We start from the raw sequence: 17,512 nt of genomic DNA, 5'->3' as shown, positions 1-17,512 counted from the left end.
AATTCTGAATGAATTCACTTGAACAGATTAGAGTAAGCAACAGGTCCAATCGCCTTCTGTTTGTTATGTTTTCTACATGGAATAACAGAAGCAGTTTCTCAACAGGGGACCTCTTAAAGACTAAATGTGAACTCTGGACTCTGTACCTTTCCCATATAGGCCTGATCGGCAGGTCTCACTCTCAAAGTCTGATTAATGAGGGTGAGGCTCATTAAAAGTCAGAGAAGGCTGCCTCGTCTGCAAACAGACGCATAAACATCACTCAACATGTACCTGCTTAGAAACGCGCACACACACACAATTACTACCATCTCAGCACTTCTCCACAATGATGATTAAAATAAAGCCTCTGTACGCAAGTCTTTTGAAGACGAATTACTAATCATTATTATTCATGTCATCCACTGGTCAAAATGGTGCTTTCAGTGAACGGCAAAATTCAGCAGGTGACGAGGATCACAAAAGAAGAAGTATATTTATTGTGCATTCATTATAATTCTGAGAGGTGGGATCAACCCACAGGGCCACTGGAATCCAAACGAGATTGGGTCATTAAAATTGAACACTTCATTAACACAATCTTCGAATGATTTATTAAAGAAAATTATTTTTCCAACACAAGTTCCCCACGATTTTGCGTGTGTGTGTGTGGCTCTGCCTCTGTCTGTGTGGCAAACAGACCAGAAACAGAAATGAATGCGAGGAAAACAAATGAAAATCCTTCCCTTTATGGTACAACATGGCCTACATGTTTGCGTGTACATTTCCATGTGATTAATGTAGCAATACAACATCACTATGAACTTAATGTTAAAATCTTGCATTAAACCAAGAATGACTACTTAGCAGTGATGACAAACTAATCTTTGGGTCAAACATGAGATTTGTTCAACTGATTGGACATAATTTTCTGAATCATGACAGTGCAGTTCCAATGCATGTTGCACATCATATACAGTATGTGATGTTTTGTTTAACCATGGCAATTTTAGAAAGTGTCACATAAAACTGTAGTTGGACAACCAAGTGTGACAAGAAGATCAACATCTTTCAAAAGCAGATTATGGCGAGCATCTCCAGCTACAATGATGTACAGTGTAGTAACAGTATAGGTGTCTGTCTTTACAATACTCTAAGGAACCATACGAATGAGCAAGCCAAATATATATGTACAAATATTATTTAAAAAAATATTACAAATGCATGAGTGGCCAGAAAGAAGCCTCTTCTGATAAACGGCACATGATAACATGCCAAGAGATTGCAAATAAGGCAGATGAAACGAGGCCGTGCTCTTTGGTTCAAATGCAAAACTCTGTGCTGGGGACAAGATTTGACTTCCAATGAAGATTTTAAAATTGGTTTTCACTTTCGCATTCACAGCTCAATTTTCAACCTTGGAAAATGGTGGAAATTTGAAAAGGAAAAATACCAAAACGTCCAAGAGCATGTTTTCATTCGTCGTCATGTTGTATTTTGTGTAGGCCATCACTAAAAATGTAAGAAACCCTTTTGGTATTCGACTTTCGACATTCTAAGAAAAGTCATCAGGGTTGAATACTAATAGCTAACAAGATATGAATTAAATACTCTTTCTTCTGTTCCTTTAGTGCATCCCTGTTAGGGATGTCACGATAATCGATACTTTGGTTGAGAAGTTTGATGCCAAATTCTGAAAAACGTGACGGTACTTGTTTTTCCACAGGGATCAGGGCCAAGGTAAATTATAATGTTATGTGTTTTAAATGTAATCTTCTAAAATGTTGTTTTTGGCAAGAAACATGAGGGGATCATAATGAATTCACCAAAAACTGTATGCAAACAGTAATAAGGAGAGTAAGTCGAAGCTCAAATGTATCTTCTTTTTTTTTTACCGTGGTATCGTCTTTGGTAACAAGAATCGTTGAATTTCAATAGTATTGGTATTGACAGCCAAATTTCAGCTATCGTGACATCCCTAATCTCTGTATGATTCTACGCTACTAAAGAACAATGAGTACATCGCCACACAAAAAAAAAAAAAAAGCAAGGCGCTGGAGAGAACATTTCAAGGGCAAACCCTTCACTTTTAGGCAGGTCTGTCTGTGGCAAGGAAAACACTTCAGGAGGCTCTTGGCAAGGTGCAGCGAGTTCATCAACACCAGCTCTACTACGACAACCACACTGAGACTGTTGTTTGGGGGGGGGGGGTACCGGAAGAAGGATTGGAGCCAAAATAGGATCACAGACTGACAGATGGAAGCAGACTATTGGATGGGCTCTTGTAAAAGGTTCAAAAGGAAACTGAGAGCATGGCTGTCTACATATAAAATAACCTTGCTTAATAATGGTGACATTTAATGTTACAATAAAAAATAAAGTTTAACTGACGGGTGAGTGTGTAAAACCATGACTGAGAGGTCTAGTAGATAATTTAGGAAGCCAGACACCTCATGGACCTCAGTAATGAGCCGTCTTTGAAGCCTTAGTCGTTTTGTGTAAGTGGCCTCAAACACAAAGTCCATTCACTTCACGAGAAACTTCTAGCATTATTAAAGAACTGTCTCGGCTCTCAATAAAATATGGGCCTATTTCCCCCCACAGGCAAAATCACTTGTCATTTGGATGAACTGAGGAACTGTCTGAAGACATGAAAATGATTTCCAATGACAGCCTGCTTCAGTTAAATGACTAATCACATGGCAGAATAAAAATAGACGCCTGTTCAATTCTCGGGAGTTAATATTGAAACACAATCATAATACCTCAGAGGCGCACTTGCATTCATTATTCCTAAAATATGTGATTTTTAAAAAGGGACAAATGGGGGAAGGGTTTGTAACCTCTCCGTGATTCATCTGTCCTACAAGCTATGATTTAGAGATGATTGCTGCCGCACATACAAGACACGAGAGCACTTCAATCAAGGTAGTCCTGCAACACATGATGATAACAGACCGGATTTAGCTGGCACTTAGCATGTTGAATACTGAGCTGTTTCTGAACAGTATTCTGAACAAGACCCTTTTTTAACCTTGTAATCACAAAGAAAGAAGCATAAAACCTCTGATATAGCCTGGTTCTGTCTGCGTTTTTGTTTTTCTGTCTTTAACTCAAAGCAGTAGTGTGGATGAAGTCATCCTCCTCGTTCTGCATGAGGTTCAGTGCTCCCCTGGTGATAATGACGCCTGATGGACTATGACAGACCGGGCCCGACGATATCAGCTCCTGGTGCTGGCAATCAATTTCAGACGGCGGCGGGGTCTGTGCCGCGGTGTCCATCTTTATAATTTGATTTGTTATTCTGTCGGACAGTTGTTCCAGCAATCATTGCGGCGATCACTCCGCCCGCCATGACCCCTGCCTCCCCCTCCTGCCTCCCCCTCCCAGGACTGCTGGACCATTTCAACAATCCTCTGCCAAATGCGACCACTAAAAAACGTTTGCCTTAAATGCACCACTGCTCCCTCTGTCGCTCTCTTCCCTAGTCGCCGGCTGTCACCTTTGACTTTATACATAACACTCATCCCCACTGAACCTCCCTCCCCCTGTATGGAAATGCATTTACCACCGCATCTAAAATGTTTGGACATCCCATAATTTTGTAATTCGCCCCTGACTACAGCTGTTGGCAGGGTGGCGAGCCAGCCGCGCCCCAGTTAATCATAGATTACTTTATCTGGGCCATTCCAAATCCTCATGTGTAATGCAGTGCTACCTCAGCAAGTAATCACTGCCCCCCACTTCATCCCACACACACACACACTCCCCCTCCTCACTTTCTCTTCAAGCCTGGTTCATCTCTGTCTCTCCTCCTGCCCTTCTGTCGTCACTCTCTCTCTTCTAAATTTCTCCTCTCCCATTCATCATCTCTGTCTTGTGTCTATGCACGATTGGACATTCTCATCCAATCAGCCAAATTGGTCCTGAATTGTAAAATTGCAATATTAGTAACCCTGAATTCACAGCTGAATACTGGATTTGAATGTCACAATGTGGCCTGAAACATAAAGGACAACAGGTTACGGCTGATTCCTCACCCGAAAGCAAAGGGTGCGTCTACCCAATATGATATAAGTGATATTAAAATGACCACGTAACACAGAGAAATAACAAGAGGGCCAGCGAGGGATTAGGAGAAAGCCAGGAATGATGAAAAATAAGAGCATTAAAGAAGGAAACACAAATTAAAAGGGTGAAAAGAAAGAGTCTGCTTAAGAGAGAGGTTGAAGATGTGGAAATGACCATGAGGTCGTGAGAGCAGCTGCTGAAAAAGTGGTGCGTGGGAATCTGTCAGAGCTAAAGAGGCAAGTGGCTGCAGCATTAGGATTCATGATGAATAAGGCTTGGGGCTTGTGGTCAGAGCACTAATCCCAGATCCTTGACGACTACCTTTTTGCTGTATCGTCCATAAGAAACCCTCTTCCCCTAATTTACGGCACAACATATACACCTTGGAAAGCTACAAGGCGAGTCCTTCTGTGCTTCCAATCGTCATCCTCGAGTGCGGGGAAAGTATTTCTATTTGTTGTAACTGTGGGGAGAGACGAGGGACATGTTTGACCCACGCTGGGCAACGCAGCCTTGAGCAGGAAAACATTAGTTAAAATGTCACACACTGTGCTGAATCCAGCCATCATGGCTACTGTAGCAGGGCTTCTTTTTTCTTTTTTTTTCTTTTTTAAAAGCACAGCACGAAAATAGCCGCTAAATTATTCTGAAGGAGATGTAGGTCAATATTGAAGTTTCTCTTGCAGGTGTGAGCAAGTGAAGAGGAGTAGAGGTATAAACAGGGCTCAGACTATGGCTTCACCGGCATCCGTCCTTGGGCATTGAGTCAAACTGACAAAAGCTAGGACAAAGGACTACACCACAATCATAATCCTATAATGTACTTATACAGTTTTATAATGTTGCTTACTTCAGTTATTCCATCGTATATTTCAGCAACTATTGATTCTTGTGACAATGAGGTTGCCAAGCACTGCTGGCAAGCGTATACAAGGCAGTGCAATGTGTAAAACATTTTCTTTTTTACGGTGGGACAATTTTGCTTTAAGTCATCATTATGACAATTGCCTGCTCTTTGAACCATCCCTCATCCAAAGCTCTTTATGTATTACAGCTTTAGTCAGCAATCCTCTGCACACACATACACACACAGAGCAATTTCCATTTAATCCATGTACAAGGCTGAAGCGTTCACAGACAATAACACGCAGACAAAGAAGGATTTAACTATGGCAGAATACCCTCGCCAACAAGCAGACAGACCACTGTAGACAGAAAGCGACAATACAGAGCAGTGTTATTCTCCTTATGAGACTGGAATGAGTTGTCCAGCACAGTGTCCCCTCAAGCGTGGCCGAACGTTGAACTGAACTAAATCCATAAATGAAGAGCAATATGGTCTGCATGCATAAAACTCCATTTGGGTGTAGTTGTAATGTAAGCAAAGCCATATTTGTCACTCCAGTATGTTGGTGCTTGCGCTGCCGGATGAGCAAAATTAGCATCTAAGTCAGGTGAGGGGCTGTTACATGGAAACCAAATACAGTGCCTCAGAAGTGGCCGACTATAGCCTCTGTGGGAAGAGAATATAAAGTAAGAGAATGAAAGGAGCTCTCGCGCACACAACAATGACGCAACTCCGCCAATTACCATTAGCTGACCACTTGATTATCATATCAATAAAGACTGTGAAATCGAATGAGGCACAGACCACTGCGAGGTGTTCCAGCAAATACTTTTAGCAGGATATTATGAAACGCAGAGTGTTTTCCAGGACACGTTGTGCAGGCGTTTTGTTATTTGAATTTCATCAGAAGCCCTAAAAGCAGTAATCCCCGTGCATTGGTGCAGTCCCCCCCCCCCCCCGAGGATTAATTCTAAAGAGGTACTCGCTCACTGATGTTCGGGTTGCTTCTCTGATACGGTTAGCTGGGAAAGCAGCGGGCTCTGTGTCTGCAACAACTATTCTCTCGCGACCAGAAAAGCAGAGATTTGTGCTCCCTGGAACTAACTTGACTCGGCCACATTTGGTCTGCAAATCAAAAGAGGACGCTGGGGAACGGACGCCCGTGTTTGCGGAAGAAGGGAAATGAGGGAAGTGCACTTCTGTGTCAAAGAAAAGGGCGTCCGATGGAGTTGGTCATATTGTTTTTGTCTCATTTCCTCCGAAAAGAACACACTGCCTTTGGAATAAGTGGGCTGTGATTCGGTGTCACTGTGTGTCTCAGCATGCAATCATCGAGGAATGCAATTATCACTTAGCCCAACAGACATTAAGAGGGGAGTTGAAGGGAGGACGGTGTGTGTGTGTGTGTGTGTGTGGGGGGGGGGGGGGGTGGTGTGTGTGTGTGTGTAACACCAGTTAATGTTGACCCCAATGTGTGCATTCAACTTCAAACCTACTTTCTTTAAAAGTCCTAATCAAGTCCCAAACTTACGATGCATACCATATTAACTCCTCTTTCATCTGCTTTATAATTGATTCCAATAACCTCTTGTTTTCAATTGTTTTATGACTCTTAAGAGCCATTATTTTCTCCATTATGACCTTTTTGAATGATCCGCTCCAAAGTGCCACTGCCAAGGCTATATACCATTGTGGGCTCCATTTCTCTTGGCACACCTTCTCCAAAAATTCATTCCCTTGAACCATAATTCTCGGGGAAATATGAAAAGCTGTATTATAGAAAAGGGGATCCGATTACCGCGGCCGACACTCAAGGTAACTTCGGCTCATTAGAATGGAGTGCAGCTTTGCGTGCGACTTGAGCGAGTCGTCTGTAACGTTTCATGAGAGTTGGGCAGGTACCAAACTGTCACTCTGGTGCGCAGAGAGAGGTAAAACTGTCACCTCCTTACTATTAAAAGAACTCCCCTGAGAAAGAAAGAGGGAGAGAAGGAGAGCGGAGTGTACAAACTCATCCCAAAACAAACACCTTTCGACATAGATGGGTGATGTGAGCTTTTTTTCCTTACACACGGTCAAGTTTTTTTTTTTTAACAACACATTAATAATACAGAGCCTGACAATTAGTGCCACATAAAAAAGCCTTGTTTACTCCATAGCTAGGGCTAATTTACATTATTCAGCAAGGCTATTTGCTTGCAATTAAAAGCAGATCAGGTGTAATATTTCATTATTATTATTTTTTTTTAGCAAGGCCATAATACTGTTTACCTATGCGCCACATTGAGTAAATTAAGAATACAGACAAAGACAAGCCCCTTAACACACATAGACACAGCTGAGGCTATCTTTGGCTGTGCACTGTACTGAATGTGCTCGGCAAGCAGGCCGATGAAAGGTAACAGCAGGAGAAGAACTCATTATAGATCGTGATTCAAATATAAAAAGGTAGGTGGGACTTCTTTTTTGTTATCTAAGAATAACTTCATCTGGTCCCCTTTTGAGACGGTATTTACAAATCTGATTGTCATGTCTGTCAACTCATCCTTGAAGACCCGATGCAATTTCTCTGAATTGAATTTGGAAGCAGTGTGAGAGGGACGACCGACTCATCATAAGACCATACATACTGATAACGACATCTGAAGGATTTTCTGATGGATCTTTCTATGATTTTTTTTTTTTTTTTTTTTTAGTCCTGCACTTAACAGTACAGAAAGAAAATTGCTCTGTAAATTGTATTTTTTTTACATATCTGACACATGAAAACGCACACATAAACACAAGGCCCACATACTGTATGGACACACGCAGACACACAAAGTGAGAGTGAGCTTAGCTGCAGAGTAGAGCCCCGAGGGCTGGTCTGTTGATTAATGAGGGGAGGAAGGCGAGGAGAGGAGGATGAAGCAGAAGTGTTAATGGAGCTATGATAGATTCCTCTAGGCATGGTGTTTTATAGGTGAGCCTCCAGTGTATCCGCACAATCTAGCATTACAGTACCACAGAGAACTGCAAAGCACAAGCCTTGTGTGGGAGGGGAAATATGTGAACAAGATGGTCTGAATATGGAGAAAATTACATTTTACCTCAATATCACACGGCTTAATTGAAAATATCTTTTACAAAATGTTGAATTAGGGAGCAAAGCCTCTCTTGTAAAACACTGCTGAGAGACATTCGCTGCAGCTTACCAACTTTGTGACAAACAGTGACGGCAACGATTTTTACAGGAAAATCTAATTTGTTGGTGACTGTCACATCGCTGAAAGGTAATATTTAACAGCTTGACTAAATATGCTGAGTCAACAGTCAACAACAGGTGGAGGAAAATCTCTCAGTGACATCACATCACAGATAGTGTCGAAATAGTCTTTAGAAATGGTCTTTTGGCTACAAAATGTATCTATGAATAAGAAAATGGATATCATGTAGCTGAAAGTACGCCCTTTGTTTAATAAAGTTACTGTTAATATGTCTGCAATAACGTGCTGGGCCACTTGGAGGCACTAACATATTCTCTCTACCAACTCCTGAAGGAAATATCTGCTAAATGCTCCGCTCTACAGCTACTCGCTAACTTTGTTTGTCCATCGTTTAGTGGTGGGCAGTCAACATGCAGTCCGTTTTTATTTTAGATTTTAGATAGAAATTAGCTGCCAACGCTGGTGATGAAAGCAGGGAGAGTGAACCAAAGACAAGTTGCCACAAAGACAATGAGCCGGGTGATGATTCCCTGTGGGTTCAATGCTATTAGCGACCCCTTTCACATACAAATCCTTATGTGATTGATTGTATAAATCTTGTTAAAGCTGCTTTAAATTATATGCTCTGCTATGTTTTCTGCACTTTATATAGAAAAATAATGACTTGAAAGTGGAACAAAGATTTAAATAATATGCTTGTTCTCTCGACTTCGATTTGTGGTGTTGAATCGAGTGTCTCGCCTGTTGTCGGGGGGGGGGGGCAGGGTCTGCGGGGATTGGAAAGATTAAATAGCCATGAAGAGAGTCCTTTTTTCCATTGAGCTGTGACTTCTCCCTCAATGGGATTAGAGAACTTTGCACTTTACAAAGCAGCTCATCAGAAAACATTGGGAGCACAAAGCCGTTGTGGACAGCGCCGGCTTGGTGTACGGATTTGTTTGTGGACAGAGGAGACAGCGAGAGACGGGAAAAGTTGCTGGGATTAAAAGAAGAGTCGTGTCTGCTTTTTTTTTTTTGGAGAGCATGACACTGACTGAGGGCAAGGAAAGAGTGTTTAGGGCATTATTTGTCTTTTTATGGTGCATTACTTAATCAATTTGGGTTTTAGACATTACGAACTACTAATAACATTCTGTCATGACAAAAAGCCTTTTTGATAATTAGTAACAACGGGGAATCAATGATGTGAAATGTTCAAGTGGGGTCCGGGCAGAGATTTATTTATGAAAGCGACTATATAATAGAGGCACATTTTTCACCATGAGTAACGACTGTTGGACTGTTGTTCCCATATCCTGCTGGAGATGCAATTCATCAGGGCCAATAAGAGCTGGTAATTTGTCTTCGGGTCTTTGTCTGATGCAGGAAGCTGATGAAAACCAAAGGAAGTGACCACACGATGTATAGCCCTGCATATCTGTGAATTAATGCACCAAGTCGAAAAAGCATCCATCACAAGAAGAGCTGAAAGTAAGCTACAAGCACCCACAAGGCAAAAAAAATAAAATCATAAACAATACAGGGCTTGTTAAAAATCCTCTATCTGCCACAGTTTCTATTTATATTTGGCCATCTCAAAGATGGAGCAGAGGACACGGCTAATTGTGGCCACTGGATGTAAGAATCTAATGATTTTTTTTCCCGCACAAGCCCGGTCACATTTATCCATGTTGCAGAGTGTAACATAGCTGACTGTGTTGTTTCTACGCTCCACTGACAAGTACAGTTCCTGGGGTGAAAAATCTCCTGACATCCACCATTCTGGACGGCCTGTCACTGTTAATAGTGAGTGCATGGAAGTGGCAAGATCCTATCTTAATATCTTGGACAATAGATCCATTGTTCTGCACTTCTTTGCGACCCTGCTTTGGTTGGATGCTTGCGCGGCAACCAGGGGGGAACACACCCACACACCATTACAACACACGCTGACCACGTAACGGCCACTGGTCACTGAACACAACCGCCCACTTGTAAGACAAAAACCGCTGAGTGAGACAAAGCACTTATTAACTGTCGTATTTGTGGACAGAGATGGGAGGAGAGCACCATTGGGTCCAAAAAAGTACTTTATTGCAAGTAATAACTCTTGATTTTGTCTTCTTATATAATGGTTAGAAAAAGGCTTAATTTGCAAAATGAACGTCTTTATCAGCGTAAACTGCAAGCTAAGCATCGAACGCAGGTATCAAAGGTCTGCAAAACACAACATTTTGAATGGACTAGGAGTCTAAAACCCAAAAACATATTCAGTCTAAACAAATATATAAAAATCCTCACATTTGAGAAGCCGGAACCAGAGGGTGATTGGCTAAATATTGCTCTAAATTGAATTATTCTTCAAGTGTAGTGTTTGCATACTTAACTTCTTCCCCAATAGAGCAAACATGGAAGTCTCATGAGCAAACATTCACACAGAGTCATAACAGCTGGTAGGAGCCCTACACAGTGTAATTAGATGTGTCCAACACTCATCACAAATTACTTTACCTGCTGTCAGTGTTTGCTGTGTTGTGGCAAAGGGCCACTGTAACACAAGTACTGTAGATTGTCACACATTAAACTTCCCTCAAAACATTCCTACAAGACCAAAGGTGGCAATGTTCCAATAAGTACTGAGCTACAGCAGCCCTTAAATTACAGAGGGTTATTTGCCCCAAAACAAACGGTATGCATTCCCAAGATTGTGAAATTGTTATCTTGCAAAAAAGTAATTTTAGGACCCCAAATCACTTCTGTAAATCTATAAACGGGGGAGTAACCCATCTTTTTTTGCGAATGATATCCTTTGTGTTTGGATGATGAATAACTTAAAGTCTCAGTCTGCAGCCCTGATTATTGGTTTACAACCACACTTTTGGCTGATTGTATTTCACTCCTCCTCATTCTGGACCAGACATAATGCATTTTTTATGTGTTTTCTGCTTTGAGATTTGTGGTTTGACCAAGGCGCTCTCATAACTGCACTCTGATGGCAGTGGAGTACAGCTTTGTGCTTTTCAATTGTATTCTTGCTATTATGAATTACATTAGCGGTCTATTAAATATATTATACAGTGTCTATCTTTTTAAGATCTACGTTAATTTGTTGCTTTTCGACCTTTTGGGCTTGAGTGTTTGACCAACTGTGCAGTTCACAGTGCACTTGTAATTTTAAGATGCCCGACAGCACCTCCGGATCTGAAAAACATACGATTAAAAAAAAATAAATCAAGTCCAAGTTTCAAAACAGGGGAATTTGGGGATTTGGTCCGCTTTTGGGCACCAAAACAAAATCAGGGAGAGTGCAAGGTAAGATGGTCTAGCTTTAAAAATATGACTTTAAAGCTGCTATAACAAATATGTTTTACAACAATTGATCCAGTGACTGTTTGTAATATGAAAAGGTATCACATGTTGTCATGTACCCACAGAGAAATATCCACCCGACTCTGCAGCTGCCCCCAGCTAGCGTCTTTCAGCTAATTTCCAGCTCACAGCTCTCCTTTTTAGCTCTGATTTTGATCTCCACCAATTCCTGTGGGAAATATCGGGCTCTCTTAGCTGCTAAATCCTCCACTTTCATCACCAGCTAAATGCTAACTGTGTCTGTCTGCTGTTTGGTGCTAGGCAGGTATAGTGCACAGTGGGTTTTCAAAGCTGTTTTTTTTTCTGCCAGCTGTGTCTGAAAACAACACTATGAGAGGTGACAATGAACCAAAATAGTACTGTTGTAGGCCGTAAAAACCAAAACAAGATTAAAGCTGCGATAACCGCAAGAGTTAGGCGATAGTTCTCTGTGGCTTTGTTACTAGATGCAACCCCATTCCCATACGAGTCATTTGTTTATTGGCAAATGTTAATTATGGACAGTTTAAATAGCTGGCATGATGTAAAATCATAATCATCTGGTTCTATTCTTAATGCACATTTGTTTGTATGTAAAGGAAATGAATGGTGAGTTTTTTGCAGGTACTATTTGCTTTGGTGAAATTCCTTTGGCATTGATGTGGTGGGAAATTTAACAAGAATAACCTGAGTGTGAAGTCTGTGTGTGAAGTGCTCTGCGTTCTCCTAAAATATTACATATTTTACCTCTGGGCCAACATCGAATCTACAGCTCCCTTTTTGAAGTGTCAAAACGTGTTTGTCTGCCATTCAGTCTCGCCATTCACCGACTCACCTGCAGCAAACTGAAATTGACCATTTAAGGCTTGGAAGAAACCGTTGGACAGACGAGGGGGAAATATTCATACAACAGCTGACCTTTTCTATTTACCACAGGGATGCTTAACCTGGGAAACATGTACCTGGTCTGAGACTGACGCGCAAATTACTCAAAGGTCATGTTATTCAGCTCGTCAAAGAGGCGACCATGATAGCATCACTGAAAGGGAGAAAGAGAGAAAAACTATTTTTGCCGTCACCCATGCTGCTCCGAGCGCAGAGACACTTGTTTTTGGCGCTTTTCGGCATTTAGTTTATCTTTATGTCGCCAAAAAAAATACTGTATGGTCCAAAGCCACGAGATTACAATTAATTGAGAATCCACACACTGTTCTCTGGCAGCAGATTGTTTACTTGTTTGTCGGGTGCATGTGTGTGCCAGTTCTTCGTTGTTGAACCGAGCCAGTGTGTGTGTGTGTGTGTGTGTGCGTGTGCCTTTGCACTGTGTCAGGGGGAATAGTCTGTTGGGGTTATGGAGGGTGCAGTGTGGGGTGATGAATAGGATGCTTTTGTGCTCAGTCTCTCAACTGTCTGCAAACCAGTGAAGGAGAGAATAGTGAGAGAGAGCAAAGGGGGGGATGAGGTGAGGGAGATAGCCGGATAAAGAGGAAGAAGGGAGATAAAATGGGGGAGGGGGGGTGAGAGAGACACTGTTGGGTGGGGAGCACAGGTGAGACGTGAGGTGAGAGAATGGGTGGAGAGGTGAGGAAGAGGAGGGGAATGTGAGAGAGGGAGAGAGAGACTACTTGTGCATTCAAGAACACTGCACCGTTGTCTCTTCAGCCAACAAAGAGACAAAGAGGTTGGCTAATGTAGGAAATCGTTGCCATTCACGTCAGTGAAAAAAAAAAAAAAAATGTCCCAGTAAAAAAAAAAAAAAAAAAAAAAAACTGAAGAGAAAGTGCCCCGCCTGGTAGTTTTGATCACTCGGAAGAACACAGACCTGACCTCGTGGCCTCAACCTTCACACTTGATGGGGTTTGGAAATGAGCCAATCATATTGACAGATGCTGATGAGTTCAGGCGAAGCTGTTGGTCTGGCCACTTTAATATCGCATAAGGAGAACCATTCAACTGTACCACTTTCGAATAAAAAATAATGTATAATGCATTTTAAATGGCACAGCATTAGAATAGTGGGTGGGAGCACTAGAAGGTCAACTGTGATGCAAAGTCTTGATATGTGATATTTGAAAGACCTTTAAAAGCACAAAAAAAAAAAAAAACATTAAAAAACCATCACATGAGGTGGAAAACACCCAGGACCTTTCTGTCCTAAAACTGAGAAGGTTCAACCTGACAGGTAGGGCTGAGTTTCAACTCTTTTATGACTTACTTTTATGAAATGTGTCGGTAGAGCTTAATATCAAAAAACTGTCAGAAAACTGAAAGCTTGCATCTAAAGCTCAGTTTTCTCCTGTTGTAAATGGAATGTCTCTGGGTTTTAGACTGTTGATGGGCAAGACGGGTGACTTGAAGATCACCTTGGGCTTTAAGACATTGTGTCCATTTTACAAAGCAAACAATGAAATCAATTAATAAATGAATGTCAAATGTGAAGATTTGCCTGTTATATAAGAGTATATTTCATTATTTTATGGTATTGGGCCATTTTTTTGGATACAACAAACAATATGAAGATGTCACCCTGGGATGTGGGAACTTTTGGTGGTAAATCTTCTCTTTTCTTATAGATCAAAAGATGTAATCAATAACACATTATAATAGATTCATAGTTAATGAAAATAATCTTTAGTTGTGGCTCTTTTTTGCTCAGTAGGAATGAATAAATCTTATATTTCTATAAGTATGATATGTTAAACTTTAATCGGCCCCCAGCGGCATGATGGACCGCTGGATGGAGGTCTACAGTATGCTGTACGTTTGGCTGCATTTTAGTGATGAGCAATCCTATGAAGCAAAGAGGCCTGTGCATCTCCGGATCCATGAATCTGAGTCTCCTTCTGTTATGGCTCTCTGTTCAGCATATCAAGTGTCTCTTCGCACCCATAAACAATATTTAGCTGTTGAGACAAAGATGAAATAAAGTCAAATTGGCTGTTTGAGATCACGCTACACAATAGCACTCACAACTCTAAATATCATCCCCGTCGTTCCAGATGTGTATTTTTTTTCTCCAGTGAGCCCACGCATGGTTCACACATTTGGATTTTCATCTCCCTCGAAACACTTGAAATTAAGCCATTTAGCAATGATGAGGAAGAAAAAAAACAGGAATAATCACAGCGATGTACTCTATTGGTGCCTGTTGAATCAGGCACACAAACAACCTTATTCCTGCTCCATTTTTTGTTGTTTGAATGAGTATCTGCCTGGAATAACTAACCCTAGCATGGCCAGATAAATACTTTCTGTCTTCCCACACCAGGGTCCTCTGAGGCCATCGCAGCGTGGCTTTTTCTATGATGAAACGGCAGCGAGCGGTGGAGGGCTGAGGGAGTGGGCGATCAGGACACAAACTGTTATTCTCCACAAACAGCAGCATGAGATGTGGAGCTGGCAGAGATATGGCATCCATATACCTCCAGCACAGCCAACGCAGCGTGCATCCTCGGTTGCTTTTTTGCAAAGTCAAACACGCGCACGCTCCCGCTTTCTCTGAATGCATCTAGCTAACAGCATACGCAAGATGTAAATAAACCCGAGCCAACTGTATGTGAGCAAACTAATTAGCATGTTAACAACAACAAACGTCTTGCGCTTTCATTTGTCACATCGCGCTTGTGTTGTGCAAGTTCCTTTTTATAGGGGCGGTAAAGGTTGCTCTTACTCGACAACAATTACTCTTGAACAGCAATCAAAGACAACCTTGAATGCAGCCAACAATAGTGGAATAATGTTGATGAAGCCAGGTGATGATGTGAGGAGGCAGACATCATTAGCCTCCATCATCACACTTCATCAAAAGGAGAGGGAGTGTGCCCTGCTCTGTTGGCGTAATGAGCTGGAAGCATGAACAAAAGCAGATGGCTTTATGAGTCAGACAATAAGGCGCTCGTGATTGAATATATATCATTCATTTCACTTTAAGCAGTCTAGCCATCTCTCCCCCCCCCCCCCCCCCCCCTGTGCTGTACCTCAATGGAAATCCATTATCAAGGCATAGGGCTGCCCATCACACCAAAATCAGCTGGATTTCAATGAGACTCCTCAGTGCTGGGAATAATTCATCATTACTGAAAAGAGAGTTAGAGTACAGTACGGCTCTGACCGGTAATAGGCTGATGACAATGTGTATAGTGATGACTGGCATTCCCAGAATTCTTATTATGTTGTACATCCTAGAAGCCATAAAGCACGGTGTTAATTGGCCCCGTGCCTCATGATGGAGACACTTAAAGCCTGTGGTGCTCAAATGTAAGTGACCTTATTAGAGTCAGTTATGGTGTGGTTAATGTCTGTTATACTACTTTTACAAAGTATCTCAGTTAGCTTGATCTCATAGCATTTTTAGATCCTTAAGATTGGTAGTTTACCCCCTTTTTTCTCTGATGTAACAACAGCTCCGGTTGAAAAGCGTGGTATCTGTTTGTGAGAAAACTACAACAAACTGCAACAATGTTCTCAATGAAAATAAAGTCACTGGCATGGAGGTTGATCATAAAGATGGGAAATGTGATTTACAACTACATCCACATGACACCAGCCGTCAATCACGTGGACTTTACCAACATCTCAGTATGTGCAGAAGAAGTATGTTTTTTTGCACAATGAAACTGAGAGAAACTTGGCCGCTGCTCTAATCTGTCTTTCCTCTTGAAGAGCTCGCAGCAGGACGGCTGCCTATGGAGCAATTAAAGCCTCTTTCTTAATCCAGCCGCCCCTGATGCTTAAAGACGGCAAACAACTGGAACTCCTCCTCCTCCTCCTCCTCCTCCTCCTCCACGGGGCTAGACAGCAAGTGCAACAGTACTCACCCCCAGTTTCTTACTCCGTATCCTCACGTATCCCTGTTTGACTATGTCGTTGAAGTTGGAAGCCATGGTGAGGGGAAGCGGGTGGCTTCCTGCTCGAGGTGAAAAATAATAACAAAGTAGCCTCTTTTTGTTTTTTTGCGGGCAGCGAAAATATGTTACTTGAGGGTCGGTCGGGGAGACATCCAGCGGCAGGAGAGCGGGCGGTGGGCAACCTGCTCCTGTGTCAGCGCTCAGGCTGCCCGGCTTCAGCGGCGCGATCCATCCGCGCGAGAGGAGGGAGATACCATTCCTCAGCTGATACCATTCGTCAGCTGATTCACTTCAGCCGGAGAGGAGAGCAGAGGAGGAGAGCGCAGGAGAGGCGCGCTTCCTGGACCACACCATCCCCGAAACAGTGAGGGGGGTGGGGGATAACTGCTGTGCAGTGAGAGAGGGAGTAGGCATGTCTTTAATTCAAGCGGGGATACTGAATTTTTTTGCACCATTGTTGACTTATTACTCTAAAATGGGGAGGAGGGCCTACTGTAGCGGATCACCATTAATTCCCCCATTTTTTCAAGGATTTTTTGTTTATTAGGGTTGCCTATGCATTTAGTCGTCCAAATAAGGCCTACTCCAAAATGCTTAATATTTATAAGGAATGTGCTCCGTCAGATTATCATGGCCACATCTATAGAATGAATTATATATATATATATATATATATATATATATATATCATTTGTTTTTATTAAAGATGTCACAATGAATAAATACAACAATTAATAGATCACTAGTGAAAATAAAAATCAGCAAATCAATATTATAGTATCAATAATGAAAATAACCATTAATTGAAGCCCTACTATGTTTAGACACCAGGCATAGGTGGTGACTATACATTGCAACAATGAGTTGACTAACCCTTTTATTTTGCATGGTAGTGAAGGGTTAACAGGACACATAGACCTACCTGGAGTCGACCTGTAACAGCATATTTTAATGTTCTTCCATAACCTATACAGGCCACTGTGTTCTGGCAGGTGTGGTCATATTGATCACTAAAATAAAAAAAACTCAAGGTCAAGATTAATGTGCTCCGCCTGGTCATTTGTAACACTCAACATGTTTTATAAGACTACTTGTTTAGTGAATTTCAAATGTGACATTTCGAGTAACCATTCAACTTCCGGCTTCCCTCCCCCCCCTCCCCCCCTCCACATGTTCAAAGACAATATGCAAATGTACTAGTCTAGTGTTAAGACTAATTTGCAAAACAGTTTTTT

General features: G+C 41.8%; 1 protein-coding gene across 1 annotated transcript in view; it reads right to left on the bottom strand.

Moving 5' to 3' along the window:
- Positions 1–16,313, bottom strand: part of dok6 (docking protein 6) — a 40,435-nt gene extending 24,122 nt beyond the window's left edge. Inside the window, exon 1 of the mRNA XM_076080573.1 lies at positions 16,248–16,313. Within this exon, the coding sequence (XP_075936688.1) occupies positions 16,248–16,313 (66 nt within the window). The remainder of the gene's footprint in view (positions 1–16,247) is intronic.
- Between the last annotated feature and the right edge of the window lie 1,199 nt (positions 16,314–17,512).

The sequence above is a fragment of the Anarhichas minor genome, unplaced genomic scaffold (assembly GCF_050575085.1).
Source record: "Anarhichas minor isolate MPS153535 unplaced genomic scaffold, ASM5057508v1 ptg000074l, whole genome shotgun sequence".
NCBI classification, from domain to species: Eukaryota; Metazoa; Chordata; class Actinopteri; order Perciformes; family Anarhichadidae; genus Anarhichas; species Anarhichas minor.
This window is presented reverse-complemented; position numbering and strand designations above follow the sequence as displayed.